This window comes from Cottoperca gobio, chromosome 12 (assembly GCF_900634415.1).
Source record: "Cottoperca gobio chromosome 12, fCotGob3.1, whole genome shotgun sequence".
Taxonomy (NCBI): domain Eukaryota; kingdom Metazoa; phylum Chordata; class Actinopteri; order Perciformes; family Bovichtidae; genus Cottoperca; species Cottoperca gobio.
This window is the reverse complement of record NC_041366.1, coordinates 7,287,430-7,312,925: the sequence shown is the minus strand read 5'-3', so window position 1 is coordinate 7,312,925 and position 25,496 is coordinate 7,287,430. Positions and strand designations below refer to the sequence as shown.

The 25,496-nt window shown below is 38.8% G+C and overlaps 1 protein-coding gene across 1 annotated transcript; it reads left to right on the top strand.

Moving 5' to 3' along the window:
* Positions 1-1,269: 1,269 nt before the first annotated feature.
* Positions 1,270-24,277, top strand: phf24 (PHD finger protein 24). The gene is given in 8 exon segments (XM_029445200.1): positions 1,270-1,349; positions 1,382-1,682; positions 3,631-3,816; positions 11,802-11,880; positions 13,109-13,311; positions 14,032-14,198; positions 18,907-18,984; positions 22,761-24,277. Coding segments are annotated over 8 exon segments (1,191 nt in total). The 3' UTR covers positions 22,858-24,277.
* Positions 24,278-25,496: the final 1,219 nt, after the last annotated feature.

Genomic DNA, 25,496 nt, shown 5'->3' with positions numbered 1-25,496 from the left:
TGATGGGGATACATTGCGCCAATACACAGCGCCAATGAATGCTGGTCAGATGCATGACATTTTTCGCATGATGCGATATGAAGAGCCACAGACACATTATAGAAAAGTATAGATTTCTCCGTCGATGTGTACTGTATCCATTACTCTCAATGGTATTAAGAGGAACCTTTGTTTGTGAAGACAACATAGAAACTCGAGCTGTTTTCTCAAACATCTGCTACCCTTGCAGGGGCCCTATTTGGGATTATTATCATATGTGGTGTATATAACAAATATGCAACGTAGTGTTTTTTTCAGTGTGCTGTGAGTTGTGGGACCTGCTTTGTTAATTTACACCTTTGTATTTTTCACCTGAATCATTCAAGCAAAAACCTAATCTCAGTCAATATCCTAATTTATCCTTAATCTTAATGGATATGGAGCCGTGAAATACATGCAGTGACTCACAGAAATGTGAGAACAGGAGCAGATGGGCAGGGTTTATTGGTAATAAGGAGAGGAGTACAGGGACAGTGTTGCTGATAGAAAGAGATCATGGGAGATTTAAAATGGAACGAGTTGTTCAGCGAGTACGGAAAGAGGAAGACACAAAGTAACTCTAAGATGCGATGTGCGAAGAAAGTAAATATATTCACAGGTTGATAATATCATCTCTGTTTGACTGCAGCAAGTTCTCACCTTTCTCATGTTGTTTTGTTTTTACAAGAAAACATGATTCCACAAGAGAGTTCCTCGGTTGGTTTCCCATCTGTGCTATGTGCCTCTATCAAATGAGGTACCACTAAAGGGCATTCATGTGTGTATGCACTGTACATGATTGTGTATTCATTGACATATACTATGGCTATATGTATTGGTTGTGAACACAATTTTAGTTTAAAGCCCTGAAAACCCTTTTTGATCAATCTCTATGACGGAGTCTGTGTTTGTGTTTTTTTCCGCTCTGCTCTTCCTACTGATTTTAAGTGGGCGGACCTCAATTGGCACTTTCATGTTCCAATCACAATCTAGCAATATTTGAATCACGATCTGATGACAGCTGTGGGCTTGTTTGCTTATGTTGCCAGCACTGTCGACCAAATCTGATCAAACCACATCCGCACTGTCGTGATGAAGCAGACTAGCTGCCTTTCTGAGAGTTTAAATTATCAAGAGTTTTAATCTTGGATAATAACTGTACTATTGTGAGTCACTGTTGTGATGAATTGTAAATGCAGCGTTCTTGTTTAACTCTTCTCCGTCTTTTTCTCTCTCCATATTTCTGTAGCCATGGGAGTGCTCATGTCAAAGAAGCAGCAGGTGGAGAAGGTGCAGAAATGCAACGCTGTCGTCTCTGCCTTCCAGTCAGGGCATTAAGGAGCGTCCTGCCCCAGCCAAACAGACAGACGGAGATGTAGAGGAGGGCGAAGGCCCTGCCAAACCCTCAGGCCAATGCTGACGATAAGATCACAGAGGAGGTGGAGGAAGAAGACACGGACAATAGCGCAGGTCCGTCAACCTCCCAGCAGGCCTCGGAGTGTAAGGTCAACCAGGAGTCTTGGTCGAGGTTACGGGACGGGAAAGGAGTGGAGCCGGAGGATCTTGACAAGAGCCATCAGCTCACGCCGCCAGCTTTCGTGCGGCCCAAAAGGGAAGCCGATGATGACCAGCCTGTCGATGTGGAGCTGAAAATGAAAGAGCAGGTATTAAGTGATGGCCTAAAAAGAGCTGAGGCTAGTGATCAAGGTGTTATTTAAATCAGGAATATATATATATATATATATATATATATATATATATATATATATATATATATATATATATATATATATCAAAATACCTTTTACTTTAACAAAACAGACTATAAATCTCCAAATTCTAGGATTAAAGAGACATCTGCAATATATCAAAAAAATCTCCATGGCAACAGCAGAGCATTATCTCTTTTCTTCCCTCAAGTTATTCATTATGATAAAGCAGCTCAGCTGGCGGTGGGATGGACTCTTTATCTAAACACCCTTGTTGAAGGTGAGAAAGTATTAGTACAACAGCTTTTTTTTCTGCTCGTCCATTGTTTTGTTATTTATGTTATAGTATGTCTGTTGTGCGTGAGGGCTCTTCACAGCAAGCCTCTTGTGGGCGGGCTGCTTTGGCTGCCTCATACAGGTGACCATATCCAGCGTGGCGCTGACTAACAGGGCATGGAGTTCACAGGAGGACTGACACCATCGGGTTATTTTATTTTGCAAAGAGTAAACATTGCTTTCTGAATACTTGCTGTACTGCCAATGCTGCAAGTACAACAAGCAGTACAGACATAGAATTGTCTACAATACCCCGCAATAATAATAGATGTGTACTTGAACATTTTTGAAAAGCTGAAACTGAACTTAAAAGGTATCTAGACCACAATGACTAAAGCAATATGGATGTTGATGGTTTTGCCAGGCTAATGCTCCTGGTGGGTGGGTTTATTTGGTATAGCAGTACATTGGTTTTCTCTTCTATCTCTGTTCTTTATCTCTATTAGCTTTTGATAGATTGTTAATTTTGATCAATTTTGTACCAATTTTATTCTTCTCATATATGCTTCCTTCCCCACCGCATCCATAGACATTGTGTCACTTTGTCACAAGAAATATCTAAATCTAAGCTAGCTATACAATTTCTGAATGTATTTATACTTCCAAGAGGCTGCATCTTCTCCCCTTTCGACACTTTACTCTATCACTACTCTTAGGCCAAAGTATTGGTGTAACTGGTTAGTAACTGTGCACACAAGATACCTCACACTTCAACAGGTAGACTGCAAGGAAAGTTGCTAGGCACAATCATGCTCCCAAGGGGAGGAACACTCTTGATTGTATTGATTCCATTGCCTTTCCTTTAGTACAATATTTAAGAAAATAATAAAGGATCTCTATGCCCACTAAGAGGAGCTAAAGTCAGTTTGTTGTTTGTGACATCCAACGCACATGTAGTACTGTGCGACAGAATGAAAATCGAATCCAATTATACTTTTACTCTTGATTTATAGATAAAGAACAAATAACCTTCTTTCCTAGTCCCTGTCGGCAACCTAAATCTTATTTTAACATGTCATTATGATGCAGGGAGCTTGTCGATGCAAATGGAGTCATCAGGTTAAAAGTTGTGGGTCATAACTATAGGATAAGCTACGACTAAGGAAGTCTGGCAAGGTCTCATCTGTTAAGCGTATACAGCCTTGAAGCCGGTGCCGTGGCGCTGAAATAGAGATAAAAACAGAATTCTGTAGTTATTTTTTTTGGCTTGACAGCTGAGTGTATCCTGGCTGTAAATGGAGTCTACAGAGAAGTTGGAGAAAAACTGACAATGAACACATATTAGACAAGGACACGCATATCATTTTCATGTCAAAGGCAGTGCTGTGTTAACTATCTATCTAAGACAGTGAGCAGAGAACACAACACAAACTACTAATACATCACAAACCCGTTCCACTGATGGACTGATGCCTACCGGTAATCTTTCCTCCCAACGTGTTATTTAAGCTTTGATAGATGAAGCTGTGCTTGTTTGTAATCCAAATGTCTGCCTAATCAAGATGATTGATGAAGTTTGCAACAAAGATCTTTATGTGAATGACACTGACTCTGTTTTTTACTTCAGCCATCGAGCGATGAGATGTGCGACGTGTGTGAGGTGTGGACGGCCGACGACCTGTACCCCTGCAGGATCTGCACTCGGATGTTCCACGATGGCTGCCTGAGGGAGCTGGGCTACCTGCGTGCCGAGGCCCTGCAGGAGATGAGAGATACGGCCCACACTGTTACCGGCTGGAGCTGCTACTATTGTGTAAGTCCACACAGCTCACTGCCACAGTCACTTGCTGGACAACAACCACGCAGTTTCATAAATACAGATGCACGGACAGAAAATGTTGGTTTAGCATTAATATTTGTTTCACCTTGCCTGTGGGTTGTTAAGGAATTCTGAAAGGATTATTTCAGCTAAACCTCTCGCTGTGTTTTTATCCGTTTTTTTTATCACCTTGCTGGGAGCAATTTTGTTCGTGTGTGTCCAAGATCAGCAGCAAACCTTATTGTAGAGTTACGTCCTGTTACTTTGTGTAAGTACATTGTCTTGAGTGATTCCAAGAAACATTTGGCATCATAACCAGTATAAAGGTGATCAGGGACATCCCAATGCTACTTACAATTGAAGAATGTTAAGGTGGGCCTCAATCTATACATTTAAAACATAAACCTGAATTCTGAAAAAAAAGAAAGAAAAAAGAACGACACAGAAATTGATAAAACTGTATGCTGCCCAATTTGATGAAATATATCTTATTGTGATTATGTTCCATAAATTACACGAAAGGGCTATATTTGTGATTTACAAGGTATTCAACAAAATATGCTTGCTTATAGCCTACTAAGCATAATCACAAGCTTATCTTGTTTCTACAGGAGTAGAATCAGAAAAGATAAACTGCAACTTTGCATATTCTTCAAGTCCTCCCAAGGTCCTTATCTTACATCAATGAGTCAATTAGAGGAAACGTCTTAGTTACTTAGATTTATTATGACTTTCAGAAGTAGCATTATGTTTATTGATAAAGGGTTGTTAACTCGCTGTGGTAATAATGACAAACTGCTGTTAAATCCCACCTGACAAGGTCTTGACAGCTGACTGACAACACCATAATTGCCGGCTCTATACTGTTGCTGCTTGAGCTAACGTTGGCTTCACAGAGTAACTGTGCTGCACCACGGCCTGCAATCCTGGAAGTCCTGATTCAGACCTTATAAGGCGTTAGATGTTAAAACTATGATGTGAGTGCATAGACTATAAAAGAAGTGGACGTAGCCACCGTGACGTCACCCATTAGATTGTGGACTTCCGTTTGGAGTTTGGCCGTCCTGATCTTGTTTTTTTTGGATCATATTTGGACAAGAGAGTGGAGCTAGGGAGGGATACGCATTGCTGGACCTCTATCCTAACTCACAAGTCGCTGTGAGAGTGACTTGTCAAGCACAAGGTATCCACGCCCTAATGCCTACTCTGCTTTATCGTCTATTTTACTCTGAATGGGAACATCATTTACTAAATAAACATTATGCAGTATTGAAGGAAACTTAAAACTAGCAATTGAGACCATAAACTCATTAGGACAATATTTACTGAGGTAATAAATCAAGTGAGAAGTAGGGTCATTTTCTCATAGACTTCTATACAATCAAACTTATTTTTGCAACCAGTGGCTGGCCATTGAAAACAATACAGATTTAAGGCACTTACTCATTGGCTTCACTTTTCAGACCCGGAGGCTACGTCCTCCTTTTAAACAGTCTATGTTTGAATGTTAATGTACAGACACCGACATGTAGCATATTAAAAATACAACAGCAGACATTGTGACGTGTCATAGCAGGGAACACACAGGTGGACGATGGCTCTTAGTGACAGGGAGTTAGCAACATTAATTATATATTAATTATAGCTGAGTTCATTTACCAGCGACAGTTGTCACAGCAGCATGTATAATAGTTTAGAATTATAACTCCGGATGCACTCAAAGCTGTATGAGAATTGTTGGAATATGGATCGTCCTTGTTGTGAAAAAAGTTTGTGGAAAGTCAAAGTTGAAGTAGAATCATTAACATTATTTATAGCACATTATATAAGCTAACTATGTTTTTCAGCACTGGTGAGATAAGGTCAGTGAGCTCTTTTCAGGCAGGTTATTGTTCTAACTGTAATGCTGTCATATTTTTATTGGGAAATTTATTCGACTAGAGGTTAAAAATAATGTCAGGCATCGTTCTGGGGAGTTCTCAGCGGTTTACATTTTTTTTTACAAATGCCCAGCTTCTCATCAGGAATTCAAGGCCGATGCCAAAACTGATGACTCTCTGGTGATCACAGAGAGGCATAATGCAATCTGTTTTAATTCAGGCATAAACAGCTGAAGAGTGCTTTTGCATGAGTACCCTTCAGAATGGAGTGGGGGCTTCGCTGTCTTTCGACAGCCCGAAGCGAAATCACTCGCCAAAGTTACGCTTACAGGGGCGATGTTTTCACACAATCAGAGATTGGACAGTGAAAGGTCCTCTTTCTTTGGCTAGCTTCTTCGCTGTGTGAGGAAAGGGGGCGGAAGGAGCCAATTCAGTGAGGGAGAGAGAGAACTGTTTTATTCAAATTGTGAATTCTAGTCCTCATAGCTAAAGAAATCAGCTTTTTTGTTAGCACACGTCAGTCAGCTGTTACAAATCCCCCCTTTCCGTCGCATCTGACATTTAATTTCACACAGGCACTGGACTGAGTATGCTTGAAAGTGGATTTACAGTCAGCCTTCAAAGCAGACTGCTGCATGTATAGCAGGTGTTTCTCCTCTCTATTTATTGTGTCCACTGCAATGAATTAGCTGCAATATGTTTCTGGAAAGCAAGTATACAGGTTTATCCAGTGGTGGGCCGTCAGGGCCAGCAAGGCCTTCTCTGCTGGCCTAAACATCATCAGAATATACATTTAATTTTTATATATTCTTTCCACAAATATGTATTAAATTATTCCCCATAGTCTATTCTCTTCATTTCATAGCTTTCCTCTTGGTTGCGCTGCTTCCAGCCTCAGATCGAGATTTGGAAGTCTGGCCTTTATGTTAGAGCTTTTATCCAATCATATTTTAGCCATAATGTGTTGCCAGGGTCCAAGAAATCTGCCCTTAGGCCTTCAGAATCAACAGTGCGGGCGCCTGTTACTTAAAGTGAACGGAGACAAAACTCTGGCATTAACCAATCAGATTTTGAGTTGGGGACTCTGGGGCCAGCTAGCAGGCATACGATAACATCAGCACGTCCACGTCTTTTGATTGGATACGCACTATTGAGAGGCAGAGCTATGCAGAGCTAGCAAACTTTGAACGAGCTAATTTGTGTAGATTTCTACAAGCTGTTTTTTTTCAACCCACAATGGCTGAAGGAGGAGAAGAGATCGATTTGGTCGCAGATATAATTACAACGCCATTTTCAAGACGAACTTTTCAAGAAAAGATAGACATCGTGAGAAGAGAACTGCCAACCCCGACGCTAGCGAGCCTATCACAGCCGGGAAAAGGGTTTGTCCGCCACTTTCAAATCACTAACTACGAGTGGTACCCCCGGCTCACAGCCTCCAAGAGGCACTGCAAATTGTACTGCTGGGAATGCCTGCTATTTACAACTAAATGTTTCATAAATATTAATATAACTCTGTTGTACTTAACTATGTTAAGGTGATGCAACGCCCGATTATACTGCGTTTCTGTCTAAATGTATAGTTTCTAGAGCCATGGCGTCATTATGATGGTATTAAGAGGTGGAATAATTCAGGTAGGACTGTGTAAGACATCACTGAAGGCCTAGGTGTGAAATGCACGGCCCGCTTATTTGGGTTTATCAGAGCCTTTCACTAAAAAACATGTGTAGCTGAAAATGCGGTTAATGAGAGCGGAGTTTGCAAAACAATAAGCTAAAAGTGACTGATAGGCTCCGCAGACATGAGGGAATCTGCAGGGTTGGGTTATAATTACCTTATTTCATAATCTACTGTTACTACAAGCAACATATGTCACATCACACAGTCATCTGATTCATTGTACACATATAAATACTGATTTGTGCAGCTTTGAAATCAATAAGAAGGATTTTCTTTGTACTTCCTGCTCTTTCTCTGAGCCTATTTAAAGCTGTTTGAACACACACATCCATGCTGTCATTTGTCTGAACAGGAGAGTCTCAAAATAACTATGCAAGCTGCCAGAAAAAGATTGGAATGTGCTGTTATTATTATACTTTCTCCTCCCCAGGGGGCCTTTTGTGTTAAGAAGCTGTCATTAGGTGTTGCATAAACCCTTAAATCACATTTAGGTGGCTCATTTGTGAATATGACATTTATGTACGTTTAGATGAAATGTTTTTTCAGATAGACATAGAAATATAATTACAGCATCCAGAACGGGTGGCTAGTTTTATTGTTTTGCAGAGAGTTGTTACTTAAAGCTTGATGAACATTGCAGGTTAGAGATGCACAGAAATGATGTCTTGCATAGAACAATCCAGAAGCACGATGATGGATTTGAGCTGTTCTTTATTGATCCTCATCTCGCTTTTATAGTGACAGACACATACTGAGAAATGGATACTTTAAGTACGGTTTAATCAGGAGATGACACAATAAACACAATAAAATACAAATAAAGGTAGGCTTGATAGGAGAGATAATACAGAGGGAATCATTTTGAGTTTACCACCCGCATGGCTATGGAAAATTCACCGTCATCATAACTGAACAACACAATAGGTTGTTTGCCAATGACTGTTGGAGAGTCCCCACACAAGGAGCACGTTGTGAAACGGTCGCAGTTTAAATGTGGTTAACGCTCTGAATTCAAACAAAGCCACTTGATTAGGTTTAGGAAAAGATCGTGGACTAAAGGGATTAAAATAAGTATGTTTGTGACTTGAGTTATGTACGTAAGAACATAAACAATAAGTCTACGTTGACTTTCGATTTCCCACGGGACACAAACAGGTTTGTTGCTCTTTATACTATGTCATCTGGCTTCCTCTTTTGCACATCATCATATGGCCACTAGAGGTCGCTGCCTAACGATATACGTAGATATAGGTTGTAATAAGTCGCTTTCACAGACGACCTATTGGACCCTTTTGTTGATATAAAAGATATTTATAGATAAAATATTTATATTTTTCGGACAAGTGATCTCAAATTATCACCTGAAGTGCTCAGAAGACCTGACGTTTAATTTGGCTTCAGTATGGCCATATCTCTCCGTCAAATATTTCCACTCTGTTAAAATGATATACATCAAAATGTTGCAGCGTCTCAGACTGCAGCCCGACACTTTGTGTAGTATTGCAGTCAGTACTTGAGTCTATTCAGTGTTTCATTTCTCAATTTCCTTGACTTTGGAATGGCCATTCGGGACGGATACGTGTAGGTTACTCCTGCATGATCAAGTGCATGAATTAATAAATAAAGGAAGGAAGGCAAGGACAATCACATGCGAGTTAAATTCCCCTAGCCATTCAAATATTAAGTAGGTTAAGCAGCAGCACCTCCTAACAGCACCCGGATATCATCAGGAAGGACTGAGTAGAGTAAATAAGTATGTGAATAATTAGCTACACATTAAGTACACACTCTTGGTATGCAGACAGCGGGGCGACAAGGTGTTGGCAGTTACTGTGACCTTGATGGCAGGTTGAATAAATGCAGGAGGACATCACGCATCGTGTCCAGCCCCTGTTGCTGATATAATGAGGCCATGTTTGTGAGTGAATCAAACCTTTCTGCAGATAAAAGACTGGAAATAGGTTTGGGGAGTTCAGTCAGGAGCAGTGTGTGGGAGTAGACAACGTACTGTCTATGTACACATAGTGTCTTTATGTCTGAGTAGTGTTTTAATCAGCATCCGAAACATCTCATCGTATTTATATCACACTGTAAGGGAGATTCCAGTGTTTGGTGTATTTATTATAATACATGTTGGCATTGATATTCCTTTCACAGTTATTACACATCCCTTCTTGATTTTGCTGTAATGTGCTGAGCTTGAGGGTGTTTTATTTATTTATTTTAAGAGTGGGCGGTTGCGCCTTTTCATTTAGATTTCATAATGTGGATTTTATGAGGCCCTGACAGATTGTTACAGTGATTAAGGCCTATGTAAACAAACTGGAAATGATTTACCTCAGTAATCCCAAAGGGGTTATTAAAGTTCCATCATGCCACTTATCTCATAAATAATGTACAAATAACATACCAATATAAATATTCAAATCACTGTCTCCTGTGAAGTTCCTTGCCTGTGGATTTGTTGACTGGGAATAAATGTTTATGTTACACACATTTTTACACTGTTCATTTTCCATAAATGTCCAATATGTTTGCTGTACTCGCATACATAATTGACATCTGTATTTTGTGTTTTGTAAGTAAGCAGATGCTCACATGTATTGACACTGCACATTGGCCTTTGTCATTAAAGTGAGATGAGACTCTGGATTGAATTGTTAGAGGAGATCAACATGATGCTGTATACTATCAAAGCTCGTGACATATTTTTGCAAAAAAAGTTTTTTCCTCCATTAGAATCTATAAACTTTGTTCTAGCAACTTTTTGATGTTAAATACAGACAAAACTGTTATTATACTTGGCCGAAACGCATTTTCTAATGACATAGAAGCTCTGGATGGCATTAATTTGGCCTCCAGCACCACCATAAGTAATCTTGGTGTCATCTTTGATCAGGATCTGTCTTCCCACACATCTGACTCCCACATAAAACAAATCTCAAGGACTGCCTTCTTTCATCTACATAACATTGCAAAAATAAGACACATCCTGTCTCAAAAACTAGTCTATGCATTTGTTACTTCGAGGCTGGATTACTACAACTCATTGTTATCAGGTTGTCCCAAAAAGTCGCTTAAGACTCTTCAGTTGATCCAAAATGCAGCAGCACGTGTATTGACAAGAACTAGGAAACGAGATCATATTACTTCTGTATTAGCTGCTCTGCACTGGCTCCCCGTAAAATACAGAATAGAATTCAAAATCCTTCTCCTGACTTACAAAGCAATTAATGGTCAGGCTCCAGCATATCTTAAATATCTCATAGTACCTTATAAACTAACTAGAGCATTACGCTCCCAGACTGCAGGGTTACTTGTAGTTTCTAGAGTCTCTAAGAGTACAATGGGAGTCAGAGCCTTCAGCTATCAAGCTCCTCTCCAGTGGAACCAGCTTCCAGTTTGTGTTCGGGAGGCAGACACCCTCTCCACATTTAAGAGCAGGCTAAAGACTTTCCTTTTTGATAAAGCTTATAGTTAGGGCTGGCTCAGGTTTACCTTGGATCAGCCCCTAGTTATGCTGCTATAGGCTTAGACTGCCGGGGGACACCTCCCTGCTCTCCTCCTTCTCTTCCTCTCTCCTCCCCTCCTCTCCTTCTCTATCTGTATGCATTTATGTAAATGTATGTTACTAATACAGCATCCGGGCCATCATCCCCGGAGTTTCTGTGTCTCTCATGTGGCAGGTTGCCACTGATAAAGTTTATGTCAGGATCATGAATCGTGGCTGCGCCTGCAGGCCCTTTTTGAAATTTTTCTGGATTCATCCATACTTTCTCTTTTTTCAACACAACATCATTTCTGTCAAATGTTGTATTTGTACTATGTTTATCCTGTACACACGACATCTATTGCACGTCTGTCCGTCCTGGGAGAGGAATCCCTCTTCAGTTGCTCTCCCTGAGGTTTCTTCCATTTTTCCCCCTATAATTGTGGGGTTTCTTTTAGGAAGTTTTTCCTTTTGCGATGCGAGGGTCTAAGGACAGAGGGTGTCTGTAAAGCACACTGAGAAAAATGTATAATTTGTGATATTGGGCTATACAAATACATTTAATTTGATTTGATGATTTGATTAGAATAAAGTTAAAAAAACTAGAGGCACCTGAATTCCTTAATTGATATGAACCGTAAATCTTTCTGTCTTTCCTTTTTACTAATGATACAATTATGAGGAGAGATACATCAGTACATCGTGTGAATCACCTGGGAAACAGAATAGCTGCTGCGATGGATTCACAATCCAATACTCTGTATGCTTGTAGCTGATTGCAGGAGGCCCATCTGTGACTAAGTCTGTGTAATAAGAGCACACTCGCTTGTGATATCAAGTAATGTACCACCTGACATTGAAAGAATTGTGTGAGCATCAGTTTTTTATGAAGTGTAATTCTCTGCCCTCGTCTCCCCTTTCTCTGCAGGATAATCTGAATCTACTCCTAACAGAGGAGGAGATGTACAGCCTCATGGAGACTTTCAAGCAGTGCAAGATCATCCCAGGTGAGTCACAGAATCAAGGTTAGAAAATACATTACATCTCACACGAGTGAAAGTAATGCAGAGGCTCCATTTGTCTCAATCGTGGTTGTCAAATATGTATTCATCAGTGGATGCCTCATGTAACAGATTGTCTCACACATTTTGTCAGTGGTGTTCATATGTGGATAATATCCTGCTAAACCAAACTTGTAAGTATCATAAATGTTTGTTAGCCACAGAGCTTATTTTCAGCAATAATTTGAAATCCAATGGACACATGACATTGGCTTTTTATCGAGGGAACCAGTATGATGCTAATTTCCAGGTCATGATACAAAATAGATCATCCCTGCACCACTCTATTCACTGTTTTTACTAAAATATTTGGAAAAGCTATTGAATCCGACTCCCCGCAGCTCTTTTTGCTTTTCAACCTTAAAATACCCCTCTAACGCTGGATCAGGGAAACTTTGAGGTTCTTGAATTTAGAGATGAGATTTGCTATTCATGGTCTCATGACAGATTCTTTAAAGCCTGTTATGACACACTTGGTTAACCAGTCGTAGGGTTTATAACTCCTGTTAAATCAGTTCAAAATGTGACTTTGAATTTTGAACTTTTTATTGTGAATTTCATTTATTTTAATTAGTTTTCTTTTTCTTTTTGCAAACAGGAATATGTTAATCATATTACTGATACTTTGTCCTGAAAAACAAATTGCCGGTTAGGGAATATTTAATATATTTTTAGGAATAGCAACGTTGGCTGTAGACTCTTAGTCTTGTTTTTATTTTTTCCAGAGGCCTAGTTAGCCTCTTTTTCCACATTTGTTCTTTCTTCATAAAACATAAAAGAAGTTTTTAAACTCAAAACAAGAGGGAAATAATAATAACAAGAAAAAATCTCCACTGTGTCAGTGGCAAACCACCATAATCTGAAGACAGATCCCAGTACCGCCTCTTTTTTTTAACAGTTTAAATGACAATAACATTAGACACACAGTACTGCATACACTGTTTTGTTCCTTCAAATGTTTCATTGTTATTGCTCAGTCACAGTTATCAAATTATTTATCCTCACCCCTGTCTACTTCCAAATGTGTGGTATTATTCCTTGGCTCGGATGGGGGCAAACAGCGGGAGGCGGTCCTGCCTTTGTAGAGAATGAGTCACGATAAGTTAATTACATCTGTAAGACTGCTCGGTGACTAATTAGGTCTGATGTGATGAATTGTTCCTTGCTGCTGTAGAGTCATGCCTGGTGTCAGATGAGCTGCTGCAGTACCGCCACCATGCATCCAAGCAGCTGTTTGATAAGGACCTGACTGATGAGCAAGAGGAGGAAGTCCTGGCCCAGTTCGCAGCGCTGGATCCTGAGAAGAAGGGTCACATTGAATGGTCGGACTTCCTTTACTTCGAGTCTCTGGTTGTGTTGAGGAAGTTTCGCACAGAGGTGAAGTATTAGAATAAGGAAACAAGTTGAATATTTTCAAAACATAATTTTGAATTTGCTACAGGATACAATTTACCCTGAAAATCCCCAAATGTGCTCCTCACTGGTGTTGTACAGCAATACAGCAAGAGTAAACAAAAGAGATTAGCACTGCATTCTGCCACACAATCATTTTAAAACCGTCTTTCCAGCAGGCGTTATGTAGCACACACAGGCTGTCCCTCTGCTTGCATTGTCTCTCTTATCCCGTCTCCTTCACTTACATTAAGAGTTCAGAATATTCCAAGGCTGTAGTATAACTCTAGGTTTACTGTGAGGTGTTGAGAGAATGACTCTTTAGAAAGACTACTTTATAGTAAGGTTAGCTTGATAGTAAGGCTCAGGGACAAATGCTACAAAAATGCTGGCTTGCATCCACCTGCCTGAATTACTCAGTTTTATCAGTTTAAATACCGTGCTTTGTTTTTGCCTCGGAGATTACATTTGTAATTTGCAAACCGTGTGACTCTGTGGTAGCACAGGGTAAAGCAGTGTTTGGAGATTATGTCCGACCGTGCTAATGTACTTGAGAATGATTAAGGCCAAAGAAGTCGGCCCTTAAATACCTTTTTTTCAGGCCCCTAAATTATGGCAATCAAAAGCAGTCAAACAGTGGAAGGGAATTAATATTAGATTTGGACCACCTTATGTCAAAAACTGTGTGGATTTTATTTTTTCTAGAACTCAATGGTGCGTCTGCTGACTGCCAAGGAGAGAAACAATGCACGGGCAGTGTTCCTGGGTCTGGACCTGGATGAAGACGGCGTGATCACAAGAGCAGAATGCCGCCAGGCACAGCAGTCCTGGTTCCACAAACTCAACAAAGACTCGCAGTCTTGCAATGTGAGGTGAGCACACCAAAAGAGGGTCAGTACATAGAACAAGTTTGAATACTTTGAGAAAACAAAAGTATTCCATGTCTAGACTGAGATAAAAATGTTCAAGTCTGGCAGGAGTTTGGCAAGTAAGGATCTCATCTGTATGCAAACTGCAGCTGGCAGAGGGGAAAAAGGTTTGGCTGCTTAGGGAGTAGAGATATTCAGAAGGAAGACTGAACACAAGATAACAAGCTGTTTTCTTTTCTCATTACATATTCTTCCTCTGGTCGATATTATCCGCAGTAACAATGTACATTTTGATTGCTTTGAGGGTGACACACATCTTTACCTGCCCAATACAACAGATGATGAAATCTGTTGATACTTGAGTCTTCTGTGTTTTCAGCATCAATGTAAAAACTTCAGTGTTAAAACTGGGACTGCAAACCTAATAAAACTCACAACTTCCTGCCACTATTTCTCATATAACTTTGAATCTCAGTATGTAATTAGGGTTACATAATAGCACCACATATTATAATAGACTTTCTTAGAGATGCATTTGTATCATCATTTTTTGCATACATCTGCATTTCTGTTTCTTAAAACAGTGCTATTATTACCTCTAAGAAACTACTACCAGTAAGAGCAATAATTAAATGAAAGATGATTAATTATTGTAATAACTTTATATGTGTTGCTGTTTGGTCTTAATATATCTATCTTGTTTAAACAAGCTAAAATCAATATTCCTATGAAAACCCTGTATCTAATGGTAATGTGAAAGGGGCCACTCATATTGATGAACCTATAGAAAAGGATCACTGCAGTTCCCCTCAGCTTTACGGAGCTTTTGTACTTCATTGTTTTGGTTCACTCTCAATTTCATAGCTTAGTTTCGGGCCCAACAGCAGACAGACACAGTAAGTAACTAGCTGCTAAACATAATGGAGCATTTAGCATTTGAAGAGGCATATATTTCCTTCAGGAGTTAATGCAAACAAAATAAATGAGCTAAATGAGAGAGAACATTGGACTTACATTGGTCAGGTGGACACAAACACGACTCTAAATGAATGCTAATGTTGCTCCGTATCTGCAGGATGTTCAACCAAACAACTGTTTGCTGAAAAAGTTCACCGTATCAATGTAAAGTTGAGATGACATGAAAACTGTCACAGCCACAGTCCTCTACAGTCCGCTCATATTTTTGTGGTCTAATTAAATGTATGTAAAGGATTTGATTTGAATCCATCTGGTAACTGTAGACCCCTTAAATATTCTGTTTCACTGATGAATATGACCAAAAAAAAGTTGTTGCAGCTCTAAAGTTTCATTTCAGTATTGCTAAAATGGAATGTTAATGCATCAGCATGCCATTTATTTTGTTAATCTACGCTATAAAATTTTATTTGAAATCACAACCTGAACTAATTAACTAATGTATTTCACCAAAGTGCTCTGTTTCCCGGGGGTAGTGTCTACTGCCAGTCAACGAGGCATCCATCCATACAGTAGCTTTTAGAATTTCACCACAAATCTAAAAGCAAATCTCCTTTACGTCTCCATGAATCAATCATAATAAGGGAACTCAAAACCTCACATGGTTGCAGGGATAAACTGCTACAGCTGTTGAAGTTGTTGTCAAATAAATATTGTCTTTGTATGCAAAACAACAAAGCTTATGTTCGCTTTAGAGACGGAGGAGGGAAGTTAAAGTTAATACAGGCTTTCTTGTACCACTACTCCACTCGTTAATCTCATTTGCATACCAACATACCTTTCTTTCAAGACGGCGAAAAGGGACGATAATATTCATAAATCGAAACAAAAATAGATCCCAAAATTATACTCTGAGCATAGATTATGCATGATATGAACATCAGTCACGTTTATTATTTAACTTCTGGCTTCGACTACAGCATCCCCACGGTTACCTCCCTGCGGCTCTGCACTGTAACAAGACATGGGCCATCACACTGTTGTTTCTCTGTCCCTCTGCAGTGGAGCTTTCAGCAGAATGCAATTAATGCTCGCACCAACAGCAACACTGATGGCAGAGAAATTGCAAAGGGGCTTGCGACTATCAAAATCAAACATATAAATCATGTTTGTATGAAAAGTAAACATTGAAAAGTAAACGTAGCCAGTTCTTCCTCTCATATTAAAGGCACTTAAGTAATGTGTTTCATTAAATAATGTATTCTGTGCTGCTGCCACTCACACCGTTTGAGGACACTTAGCTAGCTGCCAGTTTGATGCTGAGCGTGGCTGAATTCCTGCTATTGATAAGTTCTTGTCACGTACTAGGTTCATGAATATATATATATGTAGATATATGTATATATATTTTTTTTATCTATATATGTGTATATAGAATATGTATCTACATATATATATATATATATATATATAAAACTGCTCGTTTATCAGTTTTATCCTCACATACAAACCTCCTCAGAGTGATAATGAAAGGAAAAATAAGCTCTGATTAACTCTGATGAGGTTACATTTGTTTGCACTCTGTGTGTTTGTGTCTGTCAGTATTCAGATCCTTCACTTGTGTACAAGAAGAAATACCACAATGTAAAAGTACTTCATTACAAGTCCTGGTCTCAATATAAAAATGTAGCAGAATGACCCCTTACTGTATATTATTATTATTATTATTATTATTATTATTATTATTATTATTATTATTATTATTATTATTATTATTATTATTAATGTATTTGTAAAGTAAATTATATAATATTTCCCTTTGAAATACAGTGGAGTAAAAGTATGATGTAGCATTAAATGAAAGTACAAGTATCTCAGATTTTTACTGGATAAAACTTTCCACCATTGTTGTGTGTGTACTGTATGTGTACGTGTGCATGTGCTTGTTACTGCTTTTAACCTTCTTGTGCTGTCAAATCTCCTCTGCCGTACCATTTCCATCCCTCTCACCTATTCAACATGCTGCAATCCCCACAGACTCATGGGACTCTGCTCTCCTATGAATTGTGGGTGAGTGTGACTCAGCACTGCATGGCTTGTCTCCTTTTCCTCACCTCAACACCTCAAGCACTCTGCAATCTTCGAGGATTCTCAGACAACCCCTCGACTTAGATTTCATGTGCGCTCTTAAAAAAAAAAAAAAAAAATAGAAGCCTCTTAACGGCAAACTGGAACTCTTTCCCAATATATAACAATCGAAAACGCATGCATCCTTGAATAAAGTCTAATGAGCACAGTATGTGAGCCTTTCATATAATGAGGTCTTGTTATACTAAGGCAAAGATACAATTCAGGCTGGCCTCTAATTATAGAGATCAAAAGAAAGCCTTTTGTTCTCTTTAGGGGTGCTTAGCTTTAAAAGCCTCATTTATCAATGTAGAAAGACACTGTGGACCAAAAGGCTGCGAGCGCACATCAGGTCCACACGTAACACTAAAAGTGCAACCTCATTCATGCTCATTAAAAAGCAAATAGAAATCAAATGAGTCAGAAAACTCTGCTCCCTTTGATCGCTGGAGTATGGACCTTCAAAAGTAACAGTGCGAGAGTGAAAATGAGTTTTTCAAGCAGCGATCAGTCAGAAGAATCTGACTCTGAAAGATCAAAAACTCATCACAGTCATTTTCGGTTTCTAGTGTAATGTGAAGTGACCTTATCTTGCCCTAGTTTTTTATTTAAACCTTTTGATTTGGCATCAAGAAGAAAATCCCTTCAAAAAGAGTTCACATTGGGTGTGAAAGTTCCTTGTTGACTTTGGAAACAGCAGTTTAACAAATAATATTAATTTAAAGGGGACATATTATACAAATGTTCAGGTTCATACTTGTATTTAGTTTTTCACTAGAACCTGTTTACACTCTTTAATGTTCAAAAAACACTTTCTCATACTGTCTGTCTGAATATACTGTATATTCACCCTCTGTCTGAAACGCTTCGTTTGAGCGCCTGTCTCTTTAAGCCCCTCTCCTGAAAACGCCAAGACTGCTGTGATTAGCTCAAGGGTAGTTCTCAAGCCGGTGGTGGAGAAGCTCAGATGGGGGGTGGCCTGCATGTGACATAAGAAGAGGAGCCTAATCTGTATGGGTTGTTGAATAAAATGTTTTCTGACCTCGGCAGCCCACAAAAAACTGTGTTGTCTTTGGCAACATTCCCAGGACAACCCCAAGCAGCACTGTCTGGATCTCTGTGAAGTAAGATCCAGAATACGATGGAAACATGAGGATTTTAATGGAGATTTATGGGAGCAATATTAGTTTTATGCAGCAGAGCATTGTAACTTTAACTTTCCAATTTTGTCAAAGTTGAACTTTACTGATGGAGCAGCTGATAGCAGCACAGTCCAGGAAACACTTCCTGCCGTCTGTTAAAACGGAACTAAATTGTGTTGATTTTAATGCCATTTGATGGCTATATTTCTAAAATGTAAGCAGCTCTCCCCTCTCTTGCACAAATCTCTGGGCAAAAGCAATCATTGAAACTGGAATGCTTCACATACATTACAATGTTATACACGGGTGTCACCGCAGTAGTGGTGGCTTGTCTGTCTCTCCTATAACTCGGATTCGTCCTACCTTGTTCAAAAAGTTGGAATGGTGAAATAATTTAGGTATTTTACTATTTTCATGAATCCTCACTTTTTCCCCCTTTTTTTCAGCACAAAGAAAGTTTCTTGTCTTTTCATTGGTTGTTGTTGTTGCCTACTATTTAACTCATACTTTTCTGTCCTTTGATACAGTATAAGTTATGTTGGCCCCATATGTGAAGGCAGTCCAGCCAGCTCTTGCAGTGAAAGGAGCAAGACTGAAGAAAGCAGGTTTGTCCTCTTATTTCTTTGTAAGTGTGTGTGAGGTGGGGGGGGGACAAAATTGTTCAAACAGACTTGCATTGAATACTAATTTGGTGAAGCTCTCCTCTCACAGGCTGTTGCTTCTGACAGACTTTACAGGCCTACAGACTCCCTTCAGCAGTGAAATTTACATAAACGTGTTAACCCTATTAGAATAAGCCTTTTCCCACTATGGCTGTCGTGTCCCCACATTGGTCCCCACTGTGCGAAGACGGTAATCATTTTCTTGGGATTCATTTAGAGTGAAACAACCTCGATGACGGAGGTGCCCCTGCAAATGACCTGGAACTCACTTTCTAACTGTAGAGAGATAATGAAGACAAATTCTTTTTGGCATATCATGACTTTTCTTCATGCCACCATACAAAATGTGGCAATAATTGCAACTAATGCACCAGTGTTTGAGGCAGCGACTACAAAGAGCCACAATCAAAAAGATAGCTACACAGGAGAGTTATGCATATTAAGTTGAATGCTAATTAGCAGAACATGCAGACAGAGTTCTGATAATCTGTGTTTTTATGATTTCATTTTCAAAACAGCATGAGGCAAATTACATCGGAGCATAGGCCAGATACTTTCTATATTGATATGACAAAAATTTATTTTTATTGCACGCTTACTGTATTGTATTGTAATGGCGTGTATGCTGTGTGGGGTAACACCTGCACATATATTTAGTGTGGTTGTCATGAGCGAGACACAAACATTTTTTTTTTTCTGATTGTCAAAGGTTCCATGAAAAGACCAAAACCAACAATGATTTAGTCTGTCTCCCAGTACTTTCAAACATCTATACCCTGTCAAATGAACTTTTTGTTCATGTGAAAACATACATTTTAAAAAATAGGTCACTGACATTTACTTTGATTTAAAATAAAAAAAAAGCCTATATTATTTCTTAAAACAGCTGGACAGTGTAGTTTTTTATCAAATATTACGCTAACATGAGTAAACAATGCATTTGTTGGGGACTATTTTTTAGCTGCGGATAAATACACATTTTGCACACTATGAGTATTTATGGCACCAGGATGGTATATGTAGGATTGACCCAAAATAAACTATAGTGCCCATGTTTATTGTTATGAAGGAACACGTCACAGAGCGCGTGTTTCCATAAATGCCAATTGTGTTGATGCACCAAATGGGATATGGAAAGGCGTTTGCCGAATAAGTTCTGACATCAGGAACATTTAACTCACATGACTATGTGAGTTAAATGTGTCAAGTGTTTCATGTGACTGATACATGTGTTTCATGTGACTGATACATGTGTTTCATGTAACTGAGTCATGTGTGTCATGTGACTGATACATGTGTTTCATGTGACTAATTCATGTGTTTCATGTGACTGATTCATGGGTTTTATGTGACTGATTCATGTGTTTCTTGTGACTGATTCATGTGTTTCATGTGACTGATTCATGTGTTTCATGTGACTGATTCATGTGTTTCATGGGACTGATTCATGTGTTTCACATGACTGATACATGTGTTTCATGTGACTGATTCATGTGTTTCATGTGACTGATTCATGTGTTACATGTGACTGATACATGTGTTTCATGTGACTGATTCATGTGTTTCATGTGACTGATCCATGTGTTACATGTGACTGATTCATGTGTTACATGTGGCTGATACATGTGTTTCATGTGACTGATTCATGTGTTTTATGTGACTGATTCATGTGTTTCATGTGACTGATTCATGTTATTCATGTGACTGATTCATGTGATTCATGTTATTCATGTGACTGATTCATGTGATTCATGTGTTTCATGTGACTGAGTCTTGTGTTTCATGTGACTGATTCATGTGTTTCATGTGACTGATTCATGTGTTTCATGTGGCTGATTCATGTGTTTCATGTGACTGATTCATGTGTTTCATGTGACTGATTCATGTGTTTCATGTGACTGATTCATGTGTTACATGTGGCTGATACATGTGTTTCATGTGACTGATTCATGTTATTCATGTGACTGATTCATGTGTTTCATGTGACTGATTCATGTGTTTCATGTGACTGATTCATGTGTTTCATGTGACTGATTCATGTGTTTCATGTGACTGATTCATGTGTTTCATGTGGCTCATTCATGTGTTACATGTGGCTCATTCATGTGTTAGATGTGCTGACTTGATCATGTGTTTCATTTGACTGATTCATGTGTTTCATGTAAATGATTCATGTGTTGTCATGTGAGGATTCATGTGTTTCATGTGTTAGGGGCTGATTCATGTGTTGGTTTCATGTGACTGATCATGTGTTAGCATGTGTGCTCATTCATGTGATGTTGACATGTGTTCATTGCATGTGTTTCATGTGGCTCATTAATGTGTTAGATGTGATTGTTGTCATGGTGTGTCTGTTCATGTGTGTCATGTGGCTATTCATGTGTTAGATGTGGCTGATTCATGTGTTTCATGTGACTGATTCATGTGTTTCATGTAACTGATTCATGTGTTTTCATGTGACTGATTCATGTGTTTCATGTGACTGATTCATGTGTTTCATGTGATGATCCATGTGTACATGTGGATCATTCCTTTGTTACATGTGGCTCATTCATGTGTTTACATGTGACTCATTCATTCATGTGTTAGATGGTGGCTGATTCCTGTGTTTCATGCTGACTGATTCAGTGTGTTTCTGTAACTGATTCATGTGTTTCATGTGACTGATTCATGTGTTTCATGTGACTGATCCATGTGTTACATGTGGCTCATTCATGTGTTACATGTGGCTCATTCATGTGTTAGATGTGGCTGATTCATGTGTTTCATGTGTTTCATGTGACTGATTCATGTGTTTCATGTGGCTCATTCATGTGTTAGATGTGACTGATTCATGTGTTTCATGTGACTGATTCATGTGTTTCATGTGACTGATCCATGCTGTTACATGTGGCTCATTCATGTGTTACATGTGGCTCATTCATGTGTTAGATGTGGCTGATTCATGTGTTTCATGTGTTTCATGTGACTGATTAATGTGTTTCATGTGGCTCATTCATGTGTTAGATGTGACTGATTCATGTGTTTCATGTGACTGATTCATGTGTTTCATGTGACTGATTCATGTGTTTCATGTGACTGATACATGTGTTTCATGTGACTGATTCATGTGTTTCATGTGACTGATCCATGTGTACATGTGATCATTCATGTGTTACATGTGGCTCATCATGTGTTACATGTGACTCATTCATGTGTTACATGTGGCTGATTCATGTGTTAGATGTGGCTGATTCATGTGTTACATGTGGCTGATTCATGTGTTACATGTGGCTGATTCATGTGTTAGATGTGGTTGATTCATGTGTTACATGTGGCTCATTCATATGTTAAATGTGGCTAATTCATGTGTTACATGTGGCTCATTCATGTGTTACATGTGGTTCATTCATGTGTTACATGTGAATGATACATGTGTTTTGGGGCAAAAAAGGAGCTCTATGGCACAGAGGAATACGATATAACAGGCTTTGGTTACAGAGGCCATACTTGGTAGTCTATTCAATTCATTGTTGATTTTGGTCTTTTTGTTGAAAGAAAGTTTGGAAACTGTAAACTATAGTCAAGCCTTTTCACTGTTTTCCTTTATTTCTTGTGTTTAGTGTTTTTAAAGATTCATGACACTAACACTATTGATACCCCTAATTATAGTCATAAAAAGTCATGATTGCAAACTATAGTTTTTGACTTCTAAATAAAAAAATCTCTTTATTCAACAGGCCAGCGACCTGGGCAGACTTTTTAAAGGAGAGTGCCATTTATGTTTTGGCTGCGCGGCCCAATACTTCTGCCTTGCACATCCGTCTGCCTCTATAGTCCAGGATCCTCCACTGCACCCCAGCAGAGAGAGAGGGAGAGAGAGAGAGAGTTAGAGGGTGTACCCTATAGTCTATACAGATGAGCGGAGGAAGATAGACGTGGAGACACGATGACACGCGGAAGGCAACCGAGCGAACTGGATGAAGCACTGAGAGACAGCAGATCAAGCCATTGACAGAATCTCTCCTCCTCTGCATCACCTCAAACCCCCCATAACACTTGACAACACACAACGCTGATTGACACACCGACGACGCAAGTGACAGCAGCTGTCACATGTCCCGACTCCCAAAACTTGACAGATTCCAACAAATGTGAGAGATAAGACGAGGAGAACAACCACGCACACACCCATATTACACACCCAGTCAGTGATAATTCTGAAACTTCCAGTCTAGCAATCACACATAGAAACAGACAAGCTCCGAGGATACTCACACTCTATTTAAATGACATATACCACACACTTTATGACCCCTCCAGCTGCATAACACACCTCTCCATTCGGGTACGTCAGTTTGACAGGCTGTTACTCTTTCAAGCATTCATTCCTTTGGGCCTCATCATGTCCCGATAATAGTTCCATGCTACAGTAATGGGATTGTGTTATTATTAGCCATTAAAAATTGTATTCACACTACACAGAGGCACATGAAATTTATTATCGGTACCGTTTGACTGTGGTTAGACTTCCGAGAGGAGATTAACCCTGCAACTTCTATTATCATAACGTATACCAAACGGGAATGAAAGCTATCCGCTCACCTAATATTATACGAGAACTGCTATTCATGCCAGTATAAATTATTATTATGCATTAAAAAGCTGTATTTATTCCTGTATCCACTGATGTATTCCCCCCGGTCTCATCCAAGAGTCTATGTTCTTCTGAATTACTAACCGTGAAAAAAAGGATGTGAACAATTATGAAAGCTAACCCAGTAGAAGACGTGCATATACTGCCATATAGAAAAATCTTTTTGTTTCTGTTATGCTCAGAGCTTTGACAAGATGGAAATGTCTGCCCTCCTATTCTAGTGTCATTATTTGCACTGTGGGAATGAGATGTGAATGGACTACTGTGTGACATAATCACTGTAATGAAAATACTGCAAGACATGGGAGATCTGGTGCAAACATTTGTTTTTTGTTAATATGCAGAAGCTATGTAATGGAACACGCGGTGGGAATTCTATAATGTAAGAGGTTACACTTTACAATTTAAATGCACATGAAACTGCCCGTAGAATCACTGGAAACATGCTGTAACAAGAACTTCATGTAGTGTTTATGCCATGTAATGACGGGTCTATGCCAGGTCCTCTTTGTTGATAAAGTATGGTTATGACATAAATCATGATTGTCTGAGGGCTATGTCACAGTGCTGAAATAAATGCATGGCATTTACTCTCCTTGAGAATCTTGGGTTTGTGTTTTTTCTCCTTTTTTCAAACATGAATGGCAACACAAAAAAAACAAAAAAGCATTTACCATAGGGATGGGCGATATGGTTGAAATCAATACCACAATGTTAGTTATAATATATTCCCATAAAAACACATTTCAAAATATGACAAATGTTTGCAAAATTACATTTCAAATAATGACATTGATGTTTAATATAATGGCTAATTACAATTTCTATGAAATCATTACTTAAATTGAATTAAAATCACAATATTATCGTATTATTATACGTTGAAAAAGTATAAATGTTAATTAACTGAATTGAATTATTGCCCTATTTGACCACTTGTCAGCAGTAGGGTATTTTCTTATATATGGTACTTAATTGCATACATATTTACAAGATACTAAACAATAATTTTGTATTTAGACCATTAGCTTTCATTTCTTTTCACCTATCTTCTCACGATAAATACATCATTTGTTTACTTCCATGCAGAAGTAGAACATGCTTTGTTAGCAAGATACTGTTTAGCATTGTAGTCATATGGATACCAAATTAATATGTTTATGCCTTATGAATACAATTTAATTTTTTACATTTTATTTTAAGTCCAATTGAGATTTGAGACTGTTTGCAAAAGCTACGGACAGAACAAATACAATCAGTCAAACAGGCATACAATATATAGATAAATGTCCAAAAAAAGAAGAACAAAGACAATTGAATGTCACTGTTCAGTTCAGTCATTTAACAAATCATACCATCACATGTACAGTATATCTCAAAAGTGAGTACACCCTTTAGATTTTTGCAAATATTCTGTTATATCCTTTCAGGGGATAACATTATCCTACTGAAACTTTGATATAACTTAAAGTAGTCAGTGTGCTGCTTGAATAACAGTATAGATTTATTGTCCTTTGAAAATTACTCAGTACACAGCTGTTAATGTCTAAACAGCTGGCAACAAAAGTGAGTACACCCCATAGTGAACATGTCCTAATTGTGCCCAATGATGTTGTTTTCCCGCCCTGGTGTCATGTGACTCGTTAGTGTTACAAGGATTCAGGTGTAAATGATAAGCAGGGCTGTTAAATTTGGTGTTTTGGGCACAATTCTCTCTGAATGCTGGACAACATGGCACCTCATGGCAAGGAACTCTCTGAGCGGCTGAAAAAAAGGATTATTGCGCTTCACAAAGATGGCCTTGGCTATAAGAAGATTG